General features: G+C 45.4%; 1 protein-coding gene across 4 annotated transcripts in view; it reads left to right on the forward strand.

Moving 5' to 3' along the window:
• ARMC2 (armadillo repeat containing 2) overlaps window positions 1-21,202 on the forward strand; it is a 44,620-nt gene that overhangs the window by 22,907 nt on the left and 511 nt on the right. For all 4 annotated transcript variants that reach the window (XM_029047152.2, XM_029047153.2, XM_029047149.2 and 1 more), the window contains 9 exons: window positions 4,265-4,367; window positions 5,577-5,800; window positions 6,266-6,411; window positions 10,465-10,564; window positions 15,040-15,358; window positions 15,795-15,917; window positions 18,804-18,917; window positions 20,165-20,297; window positions 20,654-20,814. In XM_029047152.2, the coding sequence (XP_028902985.1) occupies window positions 4,265-4,367; window positions 5,577-5,800; window positions 6,266-6,411; window positions 10,465-10,564; window positions 15,040-15,358; window positions 15,795-15,917; window positions 18,804-18,917; window positions 20,165-20,297; window positions 20,654-20,814 (1,423 nt within the window). The remainder of the gene's footprint in view (window positions 1-4,264; window positions 4,368-5,576; window positions 5,801-6,265; window positions 6,412-10,464; window positions 10,565-15,039; window positions 15,359-15,794; window positions 15,918-18,803; window positions 18,918-20,164; window positions 20,298-20,653; window positions 20,815-21,202) is intronic.

Raw genomic sequence — 21,202 nt, forward strand, 5'->3', positions numbered from 1 at the left:
TGAAGACTGTGAGCCCCACGTGGGACAACCTGATTCCCCTGTGTCTATCCCAGCGCTTAGAACAGTGCTCTGCACATAGTAAGCGCTTAACAAATACCATCATTATTATTAGTTACCATCATCACTGACCCATCCTTCTCTACTATCCCTAATAAATATACTCATTCTTTTCATTTTCTCTTTCTCTTTAATTTCTTGCCTTTTAGTTCATTAACTTTCTTTGTGCAGTGTTGTCCATTTTGTCACATGATTTCTTAACTGATTTGGATTCTCTGGACCAGCAGAAATTGGTTTTGCTTATCCTTGGTCCCGGGAGGCAAAGCCACAATGGACTGAAGCTACAATGGTCCTGCTTAGAGGGGAAGCCTGTTGCATTGACTTAATTTCATTAGAATTCAATTTTCCCATCCCTGTCTGCCCTCCCTTTCTTCCCCCCAGCCCCCCCACTCCCCTACTAGATTGTTACACCCCTCCCACCCTGTCATCCCCACCGTCAACCACATAGACCTGCGTAGGCCAACCAAGGGAGTTGTGGCCTGCTGGTAGGAGGCACACAGCCCCTTTTTGGGCATCACTTGCAAACCCCATTATCACCATGTTTCCAAAAATGTGCTTGCCAGTGTCATGGGTGATGACCCTCTTTGCTCTTTTGCAACTGATAACCCCTACCCAAGAGGGCTTTTCGTTCACAGTCTGAGGATTCACAGAAAGAGGTCATTCCATGCCAGAAGGGTACTTTCGTTGCATAGGATTGATGAGGGAGGGACAGACAGAGCAGACGTGAAAAACTTCAGACATGAAGTATAACTGTATAGAAACTCTCTTTTGCAAGGTGATTTTTTTTGTCCAAACCATACAATAGTTGAATGAAAAGATATGACACCCAATTATTTCAGGACCAGCTGTTATTTATGTATTTATGTATTTATTTATTTATTTATCTATCTATTTATCTATTTATTTATATTAATGTCTGTCTCTCCCTTTAGACTGAGTTTGTTGTGGGCAGGGATTGTGTCTGATGTTATAGTGTACTCTCCCAAGCTCTTAGTACAGTGCCTTGCACACAGTAAGCGCTCAATAAATATGATTATTATTGTTATTGACAATAATAATAATAATAATAGGAAGGCATTAAAACAAATGAAAAAAGTTTTATTTTCAATACTCCATAGCTTTCCCAAGAAAAAGCTTCTTGAGAATATGAAAAAAAAATATGGTATTCGCTAAACACTTACCCTGGGTTAAGCACTATCCCGGCTCTGCCGCTTGTCAGCTGTGTGACTGTGGGCAAGTCACTTAACTTCACTGTGCCTCAGTTACCTCCTCTGTAAAATGGGGATGAAGACTATGAGGCTTACATTGGACAACCTGATTACCCTGTAAATCTACCCCAGCACTTAGGACAGTGCTCTACACATAGTAAGCGCTTAACAAATACCAACATTATTATTCTAAACGTAGGGTAGATACAAGTTAATCAGATCAGACACAGACACGCACTCATGTTCTAAATAGGAAAGAAAACAGGCATTGAAATCCCAGTTTACAGATGAGGAAACTGATTTGCCCAAAGTCACACAGCTGACAAGTGGCAGAGGCAGGATTAGGACCCAGGTCCCCGGCCTCCCAGGCCCCTGTTTTTTGTACTAGACCATGCTGCTTAATGAAGATTTTTATGAACATAGCCACTGAAGTGCTGAGTTACTGGGCTTACACATCTTCTCATCTCTTTGGCATAGGCAAAACTGGAAGCCTAAGTTATTACATGTCATTCATTAATTTTAATACCGTCATTAGACTTTTTACTCATGATGAAGAGGAAATCATCACGCTATCCCAAAGAGTTGTTTCCCTCTTGTGTAAATATCAGTGGTGCAAATATGAGAAGAGCCAGGGATTGGCTTGTGAAAAATGGTTTGTGAAGGGACATTTTTGTTTGTCTCGATTTGATAACGAAAGATTTCATAATGAAAGGTAGAGGATTTGGACTAGATTTTAAGGGTCATATTTCAAAGAAAGCTGTTTTATTGTTGTGTCAGTCGCTTTTATGTACTAGCTTAGACAGGAATATGGATACATGATTTGGACATTTTTTTGCAACAACAATGATAACACTGTATTTCTTTAGTAGTCTTGCAATCATAGTCAAAATAATAATAATTATTGTGGTGTTTGTTAAGCACTTACTATGTGCCAAGCTTGGTACTAAGTGCTGAGGCACTTATATACATATCTTTAAATTATCTATTATAAAAATATTTATTCATATTCATTCATTAGTATTTATTGAGCGCTTCCTATGTGCAGAGCACTGTACTAAGCACTTGGAATGTACAATTCAGCAACAGATAGAGACAATCTCTGCCCATTGATGGGCTTACAGTCTAATCGGGGGAGACAGACAAAAACAGTAGCAATAAATAGAATCAAGGGGATGTAAATCTCATTAACAAAATAAGTAGGGTAATAATAATATATACAAATGAGCAAATGAGTACAGTGCTGAGGGGAGAGGAAGGGAAAGGGGGAGAAGTAGAGGGAAAGGCAGGGAAAAGGGGCTTAGCTGATGGGAGGTGAAGTGGGGGGCAGAGAGGCAGGAGAGGCAGCAGAGGGAAAAGGGGAAGCTCAGTCTGGGAAGGCCTCTTGGAGGAGGTGAGCTCTCTAGACCATAAATTCGTCATGGGTGGGAACACTTCTGCTAATTCTGTTGTACTCTCATTGTACTCTCATTACAGGGCCATGCACATAGTAAGCACACAATAAATGCCATTTATTGATTAATTGATATAGATAGAAGATAATCAGGTCCCATGTGGGGCTCACATCCTAAGTACTACTTCCTCCTCTGGAGATTAAAATTGATCTTCTCCAAAAACGTGAATGAAGGAAAATGAATATGCATTTTGTCGAATTATTGATGTTAATATCCTCATAGGATGAGCAGGATCAAGGACACCCTTAGCAAGGGGGAGAACCAAGAGAATTTTGCTCGGTTCCATGACAGATGGCCTCCTTAATACTCCAGGATTGGCTTTCCTAAGGACAGGGGCTCTGTTGGCTGAGATTTTGGAGAGTAGCCCAGCCTGTGCCTCTCTGCTGGAGCCCAGTCTGAAAGAGCAGGTCCTGGGTCTGGAGCCGACAGCTAGCTTAGGCTCTCTGAGCAAAAACCTCAGCAAGTCTTTCTGGGTCCCATTAATTTTAGTGGGAGGAGGACACCTAACAAATGCCTTTTGTTTATGAAGAATGTCATGGTTTTACGGACATTACCATCTCACAGAAAAGCTATATCATCCAAAAACAAAGTACCTCCAGGGAGCAGGATCATTTACCTCCTTAGAGTCAAACCCAGAAACAAAAGGCCTCAGATTACATTCCCGTTACAGGCTTGGGAGTAAAACAGGAAACATAACTGCATTCTAAGGAAATTAGGCATTTTCTGGGGTATGATGATGCAGGCATTATCTGAACAACTTTATGACTTGCTTCTGCCCTCAAAGAAATTAGTCTTCAACCAGTTCCTTTCATCATCCTGCCAGATAAGCAACATCTGCTTCTTCAAAGGTCGGGAGAGTTGGTTCAGATCGAAAGGAAATTCCTGCCTCACGGGTTCAAAACCAAATTAGCCTAGTAAATTATGCTATGGGAAAGATTTGGAGTATTATCTTTTAACTTATTTTTAAAAGAAGGTTAAGCGGGATAGGGGGAGAGATGTGCAGTATCATTGGTATTGAAAAAGTTGTGTGTATTAAAATATTTTCCTAGAATTTCTGGAGTCTCAGTTTTCTGTGACAGTATCTTTTTAAGGGTCTTGCTCTTCTAAATTTATTTGTGAGAAAACATTTCTGAAATCTGGTGTGGACCTTTGAGAAGAATGATCTATATTTCTCTTTTGGAACATGGAAAGTAAATCTTTATGCTGTTTTGTAAAATAGCCTCTACCATCATTTCTGTCAGTATACGTTGCATATCCATTAAACAAAAAGCTGAATATTGAAATAGTTACCAAAATTCCTTGGGATTTTTAAATGCTATAAACTTTCAACATTCACATTTGTTCAGTGAAATCAGCATTTGCAGCAGCAAAAAAGATGAGCAATAAGAAGTTAACTGATTTCAAGCTTTGAAATCCAGCTGACATTTTTTATAATTCTGTGAGTTAAAAATACACATCCTGTGGTATTTTTATTAGACTTTGCAATTTTTAATTAAAACAAATTTGTTTTTGTTGTCCACCAAACCAAAATTTTGTCTCTCTCTGCAGCTTAAAGTGAGTGGAAAGAATCTTCTTAATGTCTGCAAACTCATATTTAAAATTAGTCAAAGTGAGAAGAATGATTCCCTAATACAAAATGAGAGCATTCTGGGTAAGTGTCACTGTAGGTATTTGGCACCTACAGTGTGAAATATTTATTGGAAAATGGTGGCTGCTGATTGCTAACCTACATTATTAGATTGTGCGGGGCCGAAACCCTGGAAGGGTTTCCCTTGGCCCTCTTCTTGGGTGCAGAGAGGTGACATGCCTGTGCCCAGTCTAAATAAGGCCCCATGACAGCAGAGAAGCTTGTCATTTCATTGACTGTTCAGAATGATGCCCTGGAAGTGTTCATTTTCCCTTTGTGGATGAACCATTTGATCCTATAAGTAGTTTTCTTTTGGCTGGGTCAAGCAGTCATGTACTTTTGTCCCCAGGGCAGATTTTGCACCCACAACTTCGGGCACTCATCAGTCTCTTTCAACTTCTCTCTTGTCTCCAACCCCCCTCCTCCCTTGTCTCCACCTACCAATCATTCAGGTGTCTTCTGAGACAGGGGAATGGGACGGGAGTACTAATGTGAACAGTGTCAGGCTCTCCTTTCTTCTAGGCTAAAATGTGTTTAGGGTCAGCTGAGGAATGCATTAAAAATAAAAATAAAACCATACCTGTTTCTAGCATCTTTAGTGGGGCATATGCCAGTTTAGGGGCAAATTCAATTCAACCAAATCTGCAGGCTGCCTATCCTTATTCATTCAGTAACATTTAGCCTTTTTTACTCGCAGCTTGGGAGAGCTGCTTGAGCCCGGGAAAAGACTTGGTCCCTGCTCTCGAGGAGTTTACAATCTAGGCATGGGCACACAGTTGGGTACCAGGGCTCTGCTTTTGGGCAGATCCTCCAGCCCATCCCAGTGAGGCCTCTGGGATCAGACATAGATAAGGGACTGAGTCTTTAATGTTTGGAAACAGTAGCAGCGATTAAGATACAGAAAGCTGTAATGAATATTTTGGTTTTGATGTTCAATCAAATCCTGTTGAATAATGTTTTAGGATGCTGAGGATATTCTGAAGATTGTAATAGGAATTTGTAACTTTTTTAAAGTGTGACTCATTTACAAATGCATCATATTAGCCTCATTAGTGGCCCATCCGCAGGATGAGCTGAACATTCTCATTTTGCAAGCTTTGTTTGAAGTTCATTGCTTCTACACATTTCACTGGTTTTTCTACAAATGTTTTTTTAAAAGTTGGAAAGAATGCAGATTTAGGAGTAGACCGATGACAATTTAACACCAAGTTTTATTGTTCACTTTCTTGCTAGAGTCTTTGTTGGAGGTCCTGAGAGTTGAAGATCTACAGACTAATATTGAGGCTTTTCTGTATTGCATGGGGGCTATAAAATTTGTTTCGGGAAATCCAGGGTCCCTCAGCGAGATGGTCAGCAAAGGTGCAGTTGAAATCTTGTTGCAGTTGATCAAGAAGATAAATGGTATCCCCCCCAAAACTGGCATTTGCCTCCTCAATGCAGACCACCTGTTAGTGCAAGTAAGTAGCTTTTTTACCTCCAAATATCAGCCCTAAATGTTTAAAGTCTGTTTCTGAACTTAGACACCTGGGTGCATATGATGCATGTGCATAAGAATGCATGGCAGTCTTGGAGAAAGCTCAGAGGAGAGCCACAGAAGCCATTTAAAGACTTGGAAAGTAGTTCCCAAGGAGGAACAAGTTAAATAATGATAATTATTATGGTATGTGTTAAGTGCTTACTATGGGCCAGGCACTGTACGAAGCGCTGGGGTGGTCACAAGCAGATCAGATTGGACACAGCCCCTGACTCACATGGGGCTCACGGTTTTAATCCCTATTTTATAGATGAGGTAACTGAGGCACAGAGAAGTGAAGTGATTAGAACCCATGACCACCTGACTCCCAGTCCCATGCTCTGTCCACTGTGCCATGCTGTTTTAGCCTACTTACCTTAATAACCTCAAGCCCCTGTCTGTGTCACAGATAACTGCTACTATTCGAAACTTGGTTGATTTGCCGCTGGTCAGGTATAAGTTTCTGAGCAACAATGCACTCCCCGAACTATGTCTAGTGATGGAACAACATACAGGGGACAAGGATATCTGTACCAATATTGCCAGGATATTCAGGTAGGTACCTTACAGAAAAATGGCAATATCTCGCTCAAATGATCTGTTCTTATTTAGTGAATGGAAGATTCAATTCTAAACTCTTAAAAATTGCTTACGCTGTCATATTCCCCCAAATTTTGAAAATCTTTGGAAGTTCCAAATTTCTCTTTTTCTTTAAACATCAAAAAGCACATCATATTTCACTTCCTGACTTTGAGTGAATTCCTCCCTCCATACTTCACTAAATTGTGGGTTTTTACAGACAAGTCCTTTTGTCAAGCAGAAAGGCCCCACGCCTTGCTCAGTGTAGTTCCTCATTACACAGTCCCATTGTATAACCTATTCTTCATCTCCCAGAAATAATTCACTGGTGGGTTTAGGGTAGTATTCACCGAGTCATCATTATGTCACTCAGAACTGCAGATCTATAGTGTAGTGATTGGAGTAGATATAAAATAAAACCAGTTTTACCTGGAAAAGGAGAGGAGGTTTGGATTTTGGACCTTTTCAAATCAGTAAAAAACAGCATCAGTTTTTTTGGTGGAAACTGGGTTTATTATACGTTTCCTCCCTTTTGTCTTTCGTCAAATGGGTAGAAGAGGAAAAATGCCTTTGAAATTGTGGCCAGGTGTTCTCATCCTGGCTCCGCCACTTGTCTGCTGTGTGACTTTGGGCAAGTCATTTAATTTCTCTGTGCCTTGGTTACCTCATCTGTAAAATGGGGATTAAGACCGTGAGCCCTGTGTGGAACAGGGACTGTTTCCAACCAGATTAACTTGTATCTATTGCAGTGCTTAATTCAGTGCCCAGCACATAGTAAATGCTTAATAAATACCATCAGGTTAAAAAAAAAAAAGTCTTGCACAAGGTAAGATGGTCATGATTTTCAGGGTCTCAGGCTGCCTCCCAAAATGCCTGCAGTGGAAGGGGAGCCTCCCCCTCCCTTGGCTTTGATAGACTTTGTTTATATTAATGTCTGTCTCCCCCTTGTAGACTGTAAGCTGGTTGTGGACAGGAAATGTGTCTGTTTATTGTTGTATTATATGGACCCGGGAGGAGGAAGATTCTAAGGCTCTGAACATTTGGGAGGGTGAAGGTGTCCCTGAGAAATGCTCTAGATTCAGGCCCCATCGAGCAGATTCCTACAAAATGGCAGCCATGGGAGCCCAACACCTTACACAGTATGCTTTATGTACATATGTACATATCTCTTAAGTACACTTCTGCACATATTTTTTTGTTTTAATGTCTCTCTCCCCCTTTAGACTCTAAGCTTGTTATGGGCAGGGGACGTATCTGCAAATTCTGTTGTACCCAGTACAGCGCTTTGCACCCAGTAAGCTTTCAATAAATGCGATTGATTAATGGATGTGCCTGAATGTGTGTGTGTGTCTGTGTCACGATGGTCTTTTTTTTTTTTTTTGAAGTGGCACCACTGGCCAACTTATCTATAGGGCTACAATTTTAGTGTCTGGCCTGGATAAATACCAAAGATGTTGGCTGAGCCTTCGTGTGGCCTATTTTTGCACCCTACTAATATATGCCTCAGAGAAGCTAGGAAATCTCTGGGTGGACTGTTTTTGCTTTTGTTGAGAGGTACCATGTTGTTCTTCCTGTGTGTCTTTAAAATCTACTTCACTCCACTGATTTTTACAAAAAATGTTTCTCTCCTTCTTGCAGTCCATCAGTCAATTAGATTAAGCGCTTACTCTGTACAGAGGATTGAACTCCTGTGAGGGTACAGTGAAGTCGATTCATGTCATCCCTGCCCTCAGGTTGCTTACAGTCTATCCGGGGAGACAAACACTGAAGTAAATGAGAGAGGGGAAAGTAACAGAGTTTAAATATATGTACTTAACTGTGATCAGGTTGTTGTTTTTTATGATATTTGTTAAGATTTATGGTATTTGTTAAGTGCTTACTATGTGTCAAGCACCTTTCTAGGCACTGGGGTAAATACAGGTTAATCAGGTTGGACACCATCCGTGTCCCACATGGCACCCGCAGTCTAAGTAGGAAGGAGAACAGGCATTTCAATCCCCATTTTACAGTTGAGGAAACTGAGATACAGAGAAGTTAAGAGACGTGCCCAAGATCAAACAGCAAACAAGTGGCAGAGCTGGGATTAGAACCTTGATCTTTCCACTAGACCACACTGAATATCCAAATGTTTAGCTTATATGGAAGTGCTAACGTAGGGAGGCAATAGGATGATGGGGAGATGAAAGGTTTATCAGTGAAGGCCTCCTGGAGAAGATGTGATTTTAGGAGAGCTTTGGAAATGGGAAGAGCCATGACTGCACGATGTGAAGGGGGACAAGAATTCCAGGCAGAAGGGAGGGCATGACCAAGAGGTCAGCAGCAGGAGAGACAAGGACGAGGCCCAGTGAATAGCTTGGCTTGAGAGGAGCGAAGTGGGTGAGGTGTAGTGAAGAGGACAGAGGGTAAGTTAGGTGGGAAAGCTGATTGAGTGCATTAAGCTAGTGGCCAGGGGTTTGGGTTTGATGCAGAGAGGAATGGGTGCCCAATGGAGATTTTCCACAGTACATCCATAGATTTGAGCAGGAGCATGTAGCTGGTGCTGGAGGGCCAAGGTGAAAGAAAAGGGCGGTCCAAACTAAGTCAGCCTTGCTGTGGATAAGGAGGAAGTCCTGGAATTTTTTCCAACAGAGAAACTGTTCACTCCCAAATCCCTCCCTAATCCATCACCCACTTAGGGACCCCAGCTGGAGCACAGCAAATTACAGGGGAGGATTTGTACAAGGGGGAGGGAGGCCAGAAAATGGGGAGGAAACCTCAGTCTATTTCAGGTGTACCAGAGGAAAGAATGCAGGGAGACTTCTTCATCGTAGGTCTGGTTTAGTTCTCTACTAGCCTTTCATTGATTCCTGGGATGCTTAAATAAGAGAATTCTGTGGCAGCATAGGCTCTGTGTTAGCAGTATGTATTTTTCATTGTGAGTATGACTTTTCTGGCTCAGAGTGATACATCACCTCGGTTTTGTTTCCACTTAAACAGTAGTTTACAACACCTGGCAGATTTTACTAAATAGTTTTCAATCATTTGCATGTCTTGTGGGTGTCTGCTTTTAGGGCACTGTCATCTGCAGGCAGCAATCTGGAGTGAAGGGGAGGTATTGTGGCCTGGAGGAAAGAGCACAGGCCTAACGGTCAGGAGACCTGAATGCTAATCCCAGCTCTGCCACTCACTGCTGGGTGTCCTCAATTCCTCAATCAGTCAATTCCCTGGGCTTCAGTTTCCTCCTCTCTAAAACAGGAATAAGATATCTGCTCTGTCTCCCTCTTAGGTGTGGGCCCCCATGTGACAGGAACTATCTGATTTCTTTAAGTTACCTTCCCCAGTGTTTAGCACGGTACTTGGCATATAGGGAATTAATACAGTCTACAATAATAATAATGATGATGATGATATTTGTTAAGCACTTACTATGTGCTAAGCACTGGGATAGATATGAGGTAATCAAGTGGTTCTGCGTGGGGCTCACAGTCTTCATCCCCATTTTATAGATGAGGTAACTGAGGCCCAGAGAAGTGAAGCTACTTTCCCAAATTCACACAGCAGACAAGTGGCGGAGCCGGGATTAGAACCCATGTCCTCTGACACCCAAGCCCGGGCTCTTGCCAGTAAGCCATGCTGCTTCTCTAATAGTATTAATAGTGTCTCAAGGACTTTGGAGGATGCTTAGATTGTTTTTGAGTCAGAACACTTTCCCAGAGAAGCAGCAGTGTGTTCTAAAATCCTCATCCAGGTCTTTGGTGCCACCTCCTCCAGCATGGCTGTGGTGGGAACTAGAGCAGAACATTCCTTAAAAAAAAAAAAAAAAGGCTGCAGTGTGGCTGAAGAATGACTGTAAGTGTAGATGTAGAGATTTAAATTGATTTCATGGTTATCCTTTTTATATAAAACTCTTTGGAGGTTTCCATTTCTCAATGTAGCTTTTATGCCTAAAACTGTTCCAAGTAGAAATGACTCCAGTGGCTATTAAAGAAATCTGGAAGGAAAGTCAAGTGTTTCTGCCCTGATTGTTTTCCCCTTTGTGCCGATCTGCAGCAAACTGTCTTCCTACCGTGACTGCTGTGCCGCCTTGGCTGCCTGCTCCACCTGCTATGCCTCGCTGTTAGCTCTGCTGGACAGATACCCTAGGAAGCAGGTCAGTGGGGTCCTACTGGACACAGTATGGTCCTTCTCTTATTTCACACAGCGTCTCTGTATTCCTGCATGTGTGGTATTTGACGACGACATCTTAGTTCTACTTCCTAGTGAAAGAAATCCCTCTCCTATACTGTTAGTTTACCGAGGATCATCAGGGGAAGCCCAAGGGTCACTCTTTCTCCATACTACTAAGGTAGCAGAGGAGTAACTGTTGAGGAATAGGACTCTGTGTTGATGTTGGGCTAGATATTTGAAACCTACAGCCTCTTGGATGACTCCTGAGATGGTCCTGAGCTTCCAGATCTTTCTCAGATCCCGTGCCACCAAAACTGCTCTGTGGGCACTAGCTTCTTTGTGGATGGGCGGGCCACTGGCATCTTCCAGTCGGTCGGCTGTGGCCCTCCTTTGGGTACCAGGCAGCCCGCCGCTGGGGCTCTGGGGCCGGGCTGAGCTGTAGGCTGTTTGTCCCAGGAGGGAGGGAGGGAGGAAGGGAAGGAGTTGGAGTTGTGTTTCCTGAGAGGAAGTGCTAACGAGAGCCAGCCAGTCATACAACGCCTCAGTCTTCAGAACCGTTTCCTGGTAGCGGTCCAGAATACAGTTTTCTCGCAAACGTCTGGAGGTGGAGCAGATAGGCTTTGGGATCCACCGGGACGCTTTCTTCATTCCTTCTTGGGGCCTTGGTCTGCGAAGCCAGCCAGGAATTGTCTGATCTAATCTCTATTGTGTTGTTTGGCAAAGAACACCAACAAAACAATTGAGAATTCACCTGTCCCCTTACATTTAATTTACGGTCTATCTAGTAAGTACAGTTACAGCCAGATGGTAGAAGTAAATACAAATTGTGGGCGACATAGATTTAGTGAGTGCTTACTATGTGTCGAGCACTGTACTAAGCACTTGGGAGAGTAAAATATAACAGAGTTGGATTGGAGATTCACTAATAGGGATATCCAATCTTGGCCAGCGTTCTAAACTTCTATTCCCTCTATCCCGTCCTGGACCCACGTTCACACCCTGCCCCTTGGTTACTCTGCTATCATATTTTGCCCTTCTCCCCTCCTCACTGCACCTTTCCTAATCCCCATCAACCCTGCTCTTCTCCTGAGTCATCTCTCCCCTCTCCACCCACCCGAGATCCCTTCACTCAACCAGGCAGGATCTCACTCATTCGTAAGAAAACACCCCAGATGTCAGAGTCCTAAGTGCCCACGCAGGTAGGTCCTCGGAACGGATAGAGACCAAGCCTCCCTGGGGTTTAGTGAGAGGTGCAGTTCAAGAGGTTGCTGTGGCCATGCCTGGTGGCCTGTGGTGGCTGTGTCTTCGGGCTCCGGGGGGTTGTGTGGGAGCCAGGGTGGGGACTTGGCCAACCAAGGCAGGGGCTCCTGGAGTGCGGGAGAGTGGAAGGGAGCCCAGAGTTGAGGCTTGCTCCAAGATCTGGCCTGCCCACTCTGCGTTTCAGGAGTGGAGCTGGCCAAAGTGGCAGCCATGTTTCTGGAAATTGGGGTATTTTCTAGGAAAAGTGCTTGCTAGGGTCAGCTGGGCAGGAGATTGTTTATGGCTCTGGCCCTTGGCTTTAGGGCTCAGGAGTTGTTATTATTAATAATAGTAGTAATAATAATAATAATGGTATTTGTTAAGGGCTTACTTCGTGTCAAGCAGTATGTTAAGTGCTGGGGTAGATACACACTATTTAGCCATCCCACATTGTCCCTGTCCCACATTGGGCTCACAGCCTTAATTCCCATTTTACAGGTGAAGTAACGGAGGCACAGAGAGGTTAAATGATTTGCCCAGAGTCATACAGCAGACAAGTGTCAGGGCCAGGATTAGAACCCAGGTGCTTCTGACTCCCAGGCTGCCTCTGGTTTTGCTCTCTTTCAGTAATTTTATTCAAATAATAATGGTATTAAGCACTCTCTATGTATCAGTCGATCAATGGGATTTATTGAGCGCTTCCTGTGTGCAGATCACTGTACTAAGCACTTGGGAGAGTATAATGCAGCAGAGTTGGTAGATACTTTCCCGGCCCCCCAAGCAGCCGACGGTCTAGAGCCGAGCACTGTGCCAAGTGTTCACCCGGCGAGATTCAATACAAGATTATCAGTTCAGCGTCTCTGTTGTAGCTACAGCCTTTTGAGAAACGTGTTTGCTCATTAGTAACACAAAGTATGCTAAACTAAAGACAATATCTGATAGATTGACTAAAACTGGAATACCAGGTTGAGGTCAGATTTCTTAAAATATAAGTGTACCTGTTTGTCTAATCTCTGATTGGCTAAAGCTGTTGCTAGGCTGATTCTGGGTTAACCAAAATTGGAAAGTCAATGTAAACTGGTTAAACTAGCAGCCTGTTGTTTTCCCTTCACTGTCCTGAGTCATCAGCATTTTACAGTCTCAAAATAATAGTTGTTGTATAATTGTGCTACTTCTTCCTAGACTGAATTTAATTAAAAGTGCCTCCATCAAACATCAACTTAAAGGTGGCTCCCAAAGATTACTGAAGAGACAAGGAATCTGATTGGTGCTGCGTAGGAGCTCTAGGTGGTGCTTGTCTCACTGCAAGGTTCTTGAATTGGTTGACTGATGGGGCCCCCCAGGAATCCTCCAGAGTCTGTAATGAGAGCCGGGGAGCCCCATGGGGGAGAGAGATTGGGTCTGATTTGATTGTCTTGCATTCACCCCAGCACTTAGCCCCCAGGAGTCACCCAGTAACTACCCTATCTACCGAACTGTGAAGCCGGTAGCCACAGAACTGAACAGCCATTTGGTGGAGGTGACAGCCAACTGAACGCAAAATGAAGGAATCAAGTCATCTCCGCTCCCTTCCCTTCATCTCCCTGCCTCTTTAACTCCTTCTACCTTCTCTCCCTCCCTCTGCTTTCCCTCTTCCCTGCCTGCTTCTTTCTTCCCTGCCTCCCTCTGCCTTCCCCCTCCTCTACTTCCCTTTGCCTCTGCTTCTGCCTCCCTTCTTCCTAAGTGATTATTTGTTTAGTTTTGTTAAAATAGGCATATAAATTACTCCTTGTGAGTAAAAAGGAATGGGGGCGGGGGGTGGAGGGGAAGGTGCAGAGAAAGCAAATGAGACAAAAAAGAACCCCCACAAAAAAGTCACAAAAATTCAAAGGTAAGTAATAATAATAATGGTATTTATTAAGCACTGACTATGTGCCAGGCACTCTACTAAGTGCTGGGTGGATACAAGCAAATAGGTTGGACATAGTTACTGTCTGTAACTGAGACACAGAGAAGTTAAGTTACTTGCCCAAGGTCACACAGCCAGTAAGTAGTGGAGCCGGGATTAGGACCCATGACATTCTGAATCCTAGGCCCTATGCTCTATCAACTACACCGTGCTGCTTCTCCAACATTTCACTTCATTTTGTTAGCCAGAGAGAGCCCAGGTAATGTCTTTGAGTCAGTTTCCCCCCGATTCGAGGGGTTGCACTGAGCCAAAGGGAACCAGAGCATCCCTGTGTGGTGATCGATGAAAGGCCCGACATTTCCTGCCTGGAATCTGATGCATGATTCCCAAGTGTGGCCCGTTTGGGTGCTGTTTCCTCACAGGAGACCGCCTTGAATGGGCCACCTTTGCCTAATGGATCTGTGGCTGAAGTTGAATATCCTCCATCGGGGCCCGGCCATTTCCACTCCAGCCCCGCAGGCCCTTGGGGTGTCCTGCTCGGGGAGTCACTTGGGCAGTCACCCTGGCAAGACAGCAGCAGCTCCTTGCAGGTGTCATTGGCCCCCAGGCTCCTTGTGCCACCTGTGCAGGCTCCGACTGCTGCCTCTCATGGCTTCCAGGTGTGCTTTCAGCTGGGTTCGCCCTTGAGCAGACGCCGTGTTCTCACTCCAGCTCCAAGCACTGAGACTCGGAGAGGCAGACCCATAGCGAGAGACCGCCTCCCCCACCTCCCCGGCCAGGTCCTGGGCCCCGCACCGTCTGGCCACTGGGAAGGGCAGGCACAGGCTCTGATGAACAGAGCTTGGGTGTTACCAGTCATAGCTCTTGATGTGGGTGTGTCTTGCAGCTTTAAAAGTACACCCTGGTGTTTTGGAATACGTGCCCTGTATTTGGGTAAATATCAAATACACCTAGGAACGGGCAAGGAACGAAATGTCACATTTTAGAGCTTAGAATGTCACAACAGATCTGTGCTCTTTTCAAAGTATTTAATGTGGTTAAAAATGTTTTGGTACTGTAGAAATTACAGAACTACGTCATAGCCTTACATCATAAAATCCTGGTCAGCAGGCTGTGGGGAAAGAAAAGAGGGACAGCTCCTCTTTCCTTTGATCCATTTGAAATGGACCGTCAACTGCATCAGACAGGTGACACCTTTTTGTCACCGTCAAGAGCTTTTAATCTCCCTGGTTGATTTTGAATGTGGAAAGCCTGAACGGCTGCGTCTGGTTGTGGACACAGAGCTCGTCCCCTCTGCTCCAGACCTGTAACTCTGCCTTTTCTTTTTGTAGGATTTAGTAGTTCGCATCGTTTTCGTCCTCGGCAATCTGACAGCAACAACCAACCAAGCACGTGAACAGTTTGCTAAAGAGAGAGGATGCATTCAAACGCTCTTGTCTTTATTCCGCACTTACTGTGAGCTTGACCTGAGTTCCAAGAAATGGAATGGGGAAGGAGAAGGCCCGCACAGGACCCCAAAACAGCCTACGGAGGTTGAAGACATCCTGATCAAAGTGCTGCGCATCCTCGCCAACGTCTCCATTCACCCCAACGTCGGGGCGGCCTTGGCCACTGACCAGCGCATCGTGGCCTCGCTGGTTACCATTCTGGGTAAGGGCTACAGCTGACAGGGCTTCTCCGTTCTCGTCTTCCCACCCTCTGGCTAGTTTACGATGCTCACAGGCTGTGAGCTCCTGGGCACCAGAATCCACTTAATTCGGAAGTTCGGTTCAAGAAAGCAGGATTTTTAAACTGCCTAGCCGGATGGCACAATTACATGGTTCTTGCTGGAACTTAGTGTCTTCACAGGCCCAATTAGCCAAATGAAATGAAAAGTGTTTTCCGGTTTTTGATTTTTTTTTTTTTTTGGTAAACAAAAACCACCAAACCAAAACAAACCAAAAAAAAACCACCCCTTCTCTTGGGTGCAGCATCTCTGCAGACGCAAGGGAGGGCGAGAAAGATGGCAATCAGAACGCAGTGCCCCTTGCCCCATGGGGCTGAAGCAAAGCTTTGTTTGACTGACAAACGTGTTTACCATTTTCAGAATACAAGTCAATCGACGACTGCGAAGAACTGGTAATCAATGCTACGGCAGCAATCAACAATCTATCTTTCTACCGAGTGAGCAATTCCGTAATCTGGGATAAGAAACTACTCATTGCTGAATGTGAGTCGGACTTTGTTTATGAAAGACTAGACAACTGGGACTCGAGCTCTGCCACTCATCTTCTCTGTGACCATGGGCAAGTCACTTAGTCTATCTGTTACTCAGAGAGGAACAGCTAAAAGTGAGGTGGATAATCTCTTTCTCTCTCTCCCTCTCTCACTAGATGTTATCCAGAATAAAAGTAGGGTAACTAAAACATGTAAAAGGCACTTGGAGTTTTTGGGAGGAGGCACTCGCCACTAGTCCAGGGTAGTATTCTGGTGTTTGTTCTCAAACAAAACTGGAGACATTGATATTTTATTAAGGTCCTTGAAGGCAGGGATCATGTCTTCTAATTCTGTCGAGGTCTCTCCAAGCACCCAAGACAATGCTCTGCACCCTGTAGGTTCTCAGTAATTTACCACTGATTATTTGATTTGAGGGTATGGACACAGAGTGGTTTTGTGCCCAGTGTCCCTTTGAACATCTAGAAGTTAATTTTTGAGGGTTTTGAATTTCTCCTTCGAGAAAGTCAAAATGACTTCAATCAATAGTATTTATCGAGGGCCTACTGGAAGGAGCATGGGCCTGGAAGGCAGAGGACCCAGGTTCTAATTCTAGGTCTGCCCCTTGCCTCTCTCTGACCATGGGTAAGTCACTTAACTTCTCTATGCCTCGGTTTCCTCATGTGTTAAATAGGGATTCGTTACCTGTTCTCCCTCCCACTTGGACTGTGAGCTCCATATGGGACAGGGACCAGGTCCAACCTGATTATCATGTATCTACCCCAGAATTTAGCAGAGTGCTTGACCATAGTGAGCACTTAACAGATACCATCATTATTATTACTACATTATGCAGAGTGTGCTATTCTGAGTTCTTGGGAGAGTATAATAGAGCCGCTAGACATGACCCCTAACTTCAAGGAGCTTGCACTGTAGCAGGAGAGAGAAACTCTAAAATGAATTACAGGTTGGAGGAAGCAATAGAGTTAAAAAATAAATACCTAAGTGCCCCTGGAGGTCTAGAGTGAGTACCCAATTCCTTAGGTCACCCAGAAGTGCTGAAGTGGCAGTGTTGGGAGTCAGGGTGGGGAGATAGAGGGGTGAGATGAATCAGGGAAGGCCTTTTGGAGGAGATGTGATTTCTCACAGGACTTGCAGATGGGGGCGAGTAGCAATCTGCAGGATGTAAAGGGGGAGAGTATGCCAAGCCAGAGGGAAGGCAGGAGCAAGGGGTCAGAGGCGACAGAGGTGAGAGCGAGGCACAGTGAGTAGGTTGGCATGAGAGAAATGAATGTGTGATCTGGGTCATAGTGGGAGAGGAGGGAGGAGAAGTAAGGAGGAAAGACCCGATTGAGCCCTCTAAAGACAACGGTCAGAAGTTTCTGATCGATGCAGAGAGGAGGTATAGGCAACCACTGGAGGTTTTTGAGGTTTGGGGAGAAAGGTGCTTTTAGAAAAAGAGACTCCCGATAGTCAATCGTATTTATTGAGCGCTTACTGTGATAGGATAAGGTTTTGCTAGCCACTGTTTATGAACAGAAGAAATGAGATTCCTGGGTCAGGACAGTGGTTTATCCAGGCCAAGGCTCTGTCTCTGACAGTGGCAATGGTAGCTCAGGGGAACATATAATGTGAACTTATCACTGAAATGACCAGAAGCCATCTTTGACTAATCTCTTGTGTCCCCATCCGATTTTCCCTCTCTACTGTGAAATCTGTGCATCTGAGTGCATTCTCCCTAAGCACTTAGGTACTCGCCGCACCCCAAACCCACACAGCACTTAGGGATACAACTTTCTACTCACTTGCTTCCCCTACCCGAAATGTCAGTCAGTCATGTGTATTTACTGAGTGCTTACTGTGTGCAGAGCACACTTGCGCTTGGGAGAGTACAGTGTAAGAGTATAACACATTCCCGGCCCACAACAGGCTTACGGTCTAGAGGGGGTGATAGACATTAGTAGAAATCAATAAAATTAGGTATGTTCATAAGTGCTGTGAGGCTGGGAGGGGGGAAGCAGCATGGCCTAGTGGATAGAGCACGGGCCTGGGAGTCAGAAGGACCTGGGTTCTATTCCCAGCTCCACCACTTGTCTGCTATGTGACCTTGGGCAGGTAACTTCATGTCTCTGTGTTTAAGTTACCTCATCTACAAAATGGAGATTAAGACTGTGAGCCCCCTTATGGGTCAGGGACTGTGCCCAACCTGATTATCTCATGACCACCCCGGGGCTTAGAACAGTGCTTGGCACATAGTACAATTACCATTATAATTACCAGTATTATTATTATTATCATTGGAGGTGGCTCTTGAAGTTAGGAAAGCAGATGAGGAGAGACTTGTAACTAGCCCAAAGCAGGACCAGCTAGCCACACTGTAAGGGCGAGACCTGGCCTTACCCGGCACACAGATCCAGAATTAGTGGGGCCCTGGAGCGGGTTGGCATGAAGGGGCCACCCCCGCCATCTGCTCTCTGCCCACTGCCAGACCGAGGGGTTGTGCAGGGGAGGAGTCGCACGTGGGAGAAACATGTCAGGGTCTTTCTTGGAGCTGGAACCTGTGAACCAGAATTTACTAGAACTAGTTTTGGTTCTGTGAACCAGGACGTCAGCTGCCCGGGTGCTGGCATGGGATGACTAGGCCCGATCAGGCTACAGGGCCGGGCCCTTCTTAACAAGTTAGTCCTGCTGCTGCGTCAGATGGCCTCAGATGAGGCTGAAGCCTGGAAGGGCTAATGGAGGGCAAAAGAGTAGAGTCCGGGATCCCACCCATCCATTCACCTGTCTGTCATTTAGAAATGATTGTGGTCTTGATTGCTCCAGCTTTCCGGCAGCTTGCATTGAGTAATATGATGAAGTTAGTTCTGAAACTTTGTTCTATTTCATTTGAAAATTCCCCAAGTGCTCTTAAAGCTTCTGATGAGCGGTAACATGGATGGAATCCTGGAGGCTGTGCGAGTCTTTGGCAATCTCTCCCACTACCGTGAAATCTGTGACTTCCTTGTGCAGAAAAATGGTAAGTTATTGAGCGTGTATCGTGAAATGCCATTTTTGGCAAAAGAGTGATTTGGGTTTGAACCTGCGCAAAAATGAGTGCATGAGCACACTTGTATGTCTGTCTCTCTGCCTGTATCTTTTTCTGTCTACAATCCAGGAGGGTTCCTGGGGTGGGATCTGAGTCTCCTAGTCACCCCCCCCCCCCTCGCCCCAAGACTGTAAACATGTTGTGGGCAGGGAATGTGTCTACTGTTATAGCATCCTCTCCCAAACACTTAGTACAGTGCTTTGCACACAGTAAGCTCTGTAAATATGATCGAATGTATGAATGAATGTCTTTTCTTGCTCTGAATTCAATCGATTGTATTTATTGTGCTCTTACTGTGTACAGAGTACCATGCTAAGTGCTTGGGAGAGTAGAGAACAGCAGAGTTGGTAGATGTGTTTCCTGCCCTCAACGAGCTTATGGTCTACAGCTCTCCCCCTCCCTGCTGACAGAGGCTCTCTTTGGCTAACGATCTTTAACTGAATCCACAGTATCAGGCCCTGGACAGAGAAATGAGTTATGATTGCAGGCCTATTTGGGTCCCTGTGTGATGGAGCCAGGGCAGGCACCCTTATTCTGCCCCTAAAAAATGACCAGTAAAACCCACTGAGTCCCACTGAGTGTTGGCAGAGGAAGATGGGAAGCCATCGCAGGGCAGAGCAACAGCCATCGAGTGAAGAACGAGGGAGAGTCCCCGGTTGCCCAGCCTGCAGTAGGCACAGCGCCAACTGCCCTGTGAGGTTCCCGGGCCTGCCAGAATTGTGTTGGGGCAGCTGCCCTTGTAGGGGAGGCAGAGGCCAGGCAGAGTGGCTGTTCCTTCTCCAGTTGCTGCTCTGGGGCATAACTGTTGCCTCAAGGAGCTGATAGTTGGGGTGGGGGTTTTGGGAAAGAGGGAAGGTGAGGGCGGGGGGGGTGGCATTTGCCCCACGGTTCCTCCCTTTCCCCATGTGCACCTCCCCTTCTGCCTCTGTGCATCTGTTTCTCAGCCTGATGTTCCTGCTTGCTCCGGCCCATTCCGTTCTCCGTCCAACCATTTACCCAACCCTATGGAAGCCCAGAAGAGGGTCCCCCAGCCGTGTTCCCTCCACTGCTGTGAGCTAGGTCCTTTCCTTCTCATAAGCCAGTGGCAGATGAGGACGCGGTACCCCTGGGAGCCTGACCTCTGGACAGTTGACCTCACCTGGCTTGTCTTTTCTCTGCTCCCTCTTGTGTGGCCTCAGTGTACAAGTTTGTGATCGCGCTGCTGGACGCTCGGCACCAAGATGTCTGCTTTTTCGCCTGTGGGGTTCTCCTGAATCTCACCGTGGAGAAAGACAAGCGAGTCATCTTAAAAGAAGGGGGCGGAATTCAAAAGTAAGTTCAAAGCAATGTGGTCAAAGGTCAGAGCTTAGTGGTCTTTGGGAAAGCTCACTTGCCCATCAGAGTTGCCACAATGGGGACAGAGCGCTCCAGCCCTTCCCTCACCCCCTCTCCCTGCCCCACCAGTTCCTGTCCAGTCCAAACCCAGCCAGTCCCAAGGACTGGAGAAAGGAAAGCTTTCTCTTGGTGGTTTGGAAAATTCTGTTCAGGATGGTGTGTGGGGGGAGGGGTGGGCACCTTATGCAAAACACCTTATGAGAAAAAAACCTCAAACCCAAAGGAAATGCAGACCCTAAAAAATATGACTGCTGGGTCTATTCAATTTTACCTTTTTCTGATATTTAAAACAGGTTAGTGGATTGTTTAAGAGACTTTGGTCCTACAGACTGGCAACTGGCCTGCTTGGTATGTAAAACCCTGTGGAATTACAGTGAAAACATCACAAGTGCTGCTTCGTGTTTTGGAGAGGAAGTTACAACTACGCTCCTAGCTTTGTTGTCATCACTTTTAGGTAAGAGTCTAAAAGAGGTCAGACTGGCATGCTTCTAAATAGAATAACTTTACCCACTATTTTTGAATGGTATTTGTTAAGCATTTATTATATACTAAGTGCTGGGGTAGATACAATCTAATCAGGTTGGATCCACTCCATGTCCCACACGGGGCTCACAGTGAAGACCCCAATCGGTGATATTGTCTGAGCTCTATGTGCAGAGTACAGAGTTGGTAGCCCTGTCCTGCCCACGGGGAGCTTTTGGTCTCCAGGGCCGGAGATTGTTTTTAGCTCTGAGGCCAAGGACTCACTTGGTTGGGCCCCAGTTGGGTGTTGGAGGTCCCATCTCCTCCCCTTCCCTCGCCTCCCCTCAGGGGCCGGCACCAGAAACATTATGCTCCTCATG

This window comes from Ornithorhynchus anatinus, chromosome 19, assembly GCF_004115215.2.
Source record: "Ornithorhynchus anatinus isolate Pmale09 chromosome 19, mOrnAna1.pri.v4, whole genome shotgun sequence".
Classification (NCBI taxonomy): Eukaryota; Metazoa; Chordata; class Mammalia; order Monotremata; family Ornithorhynchidae; genus Ornithorhynchus; species Ornithorhynchus anatinus.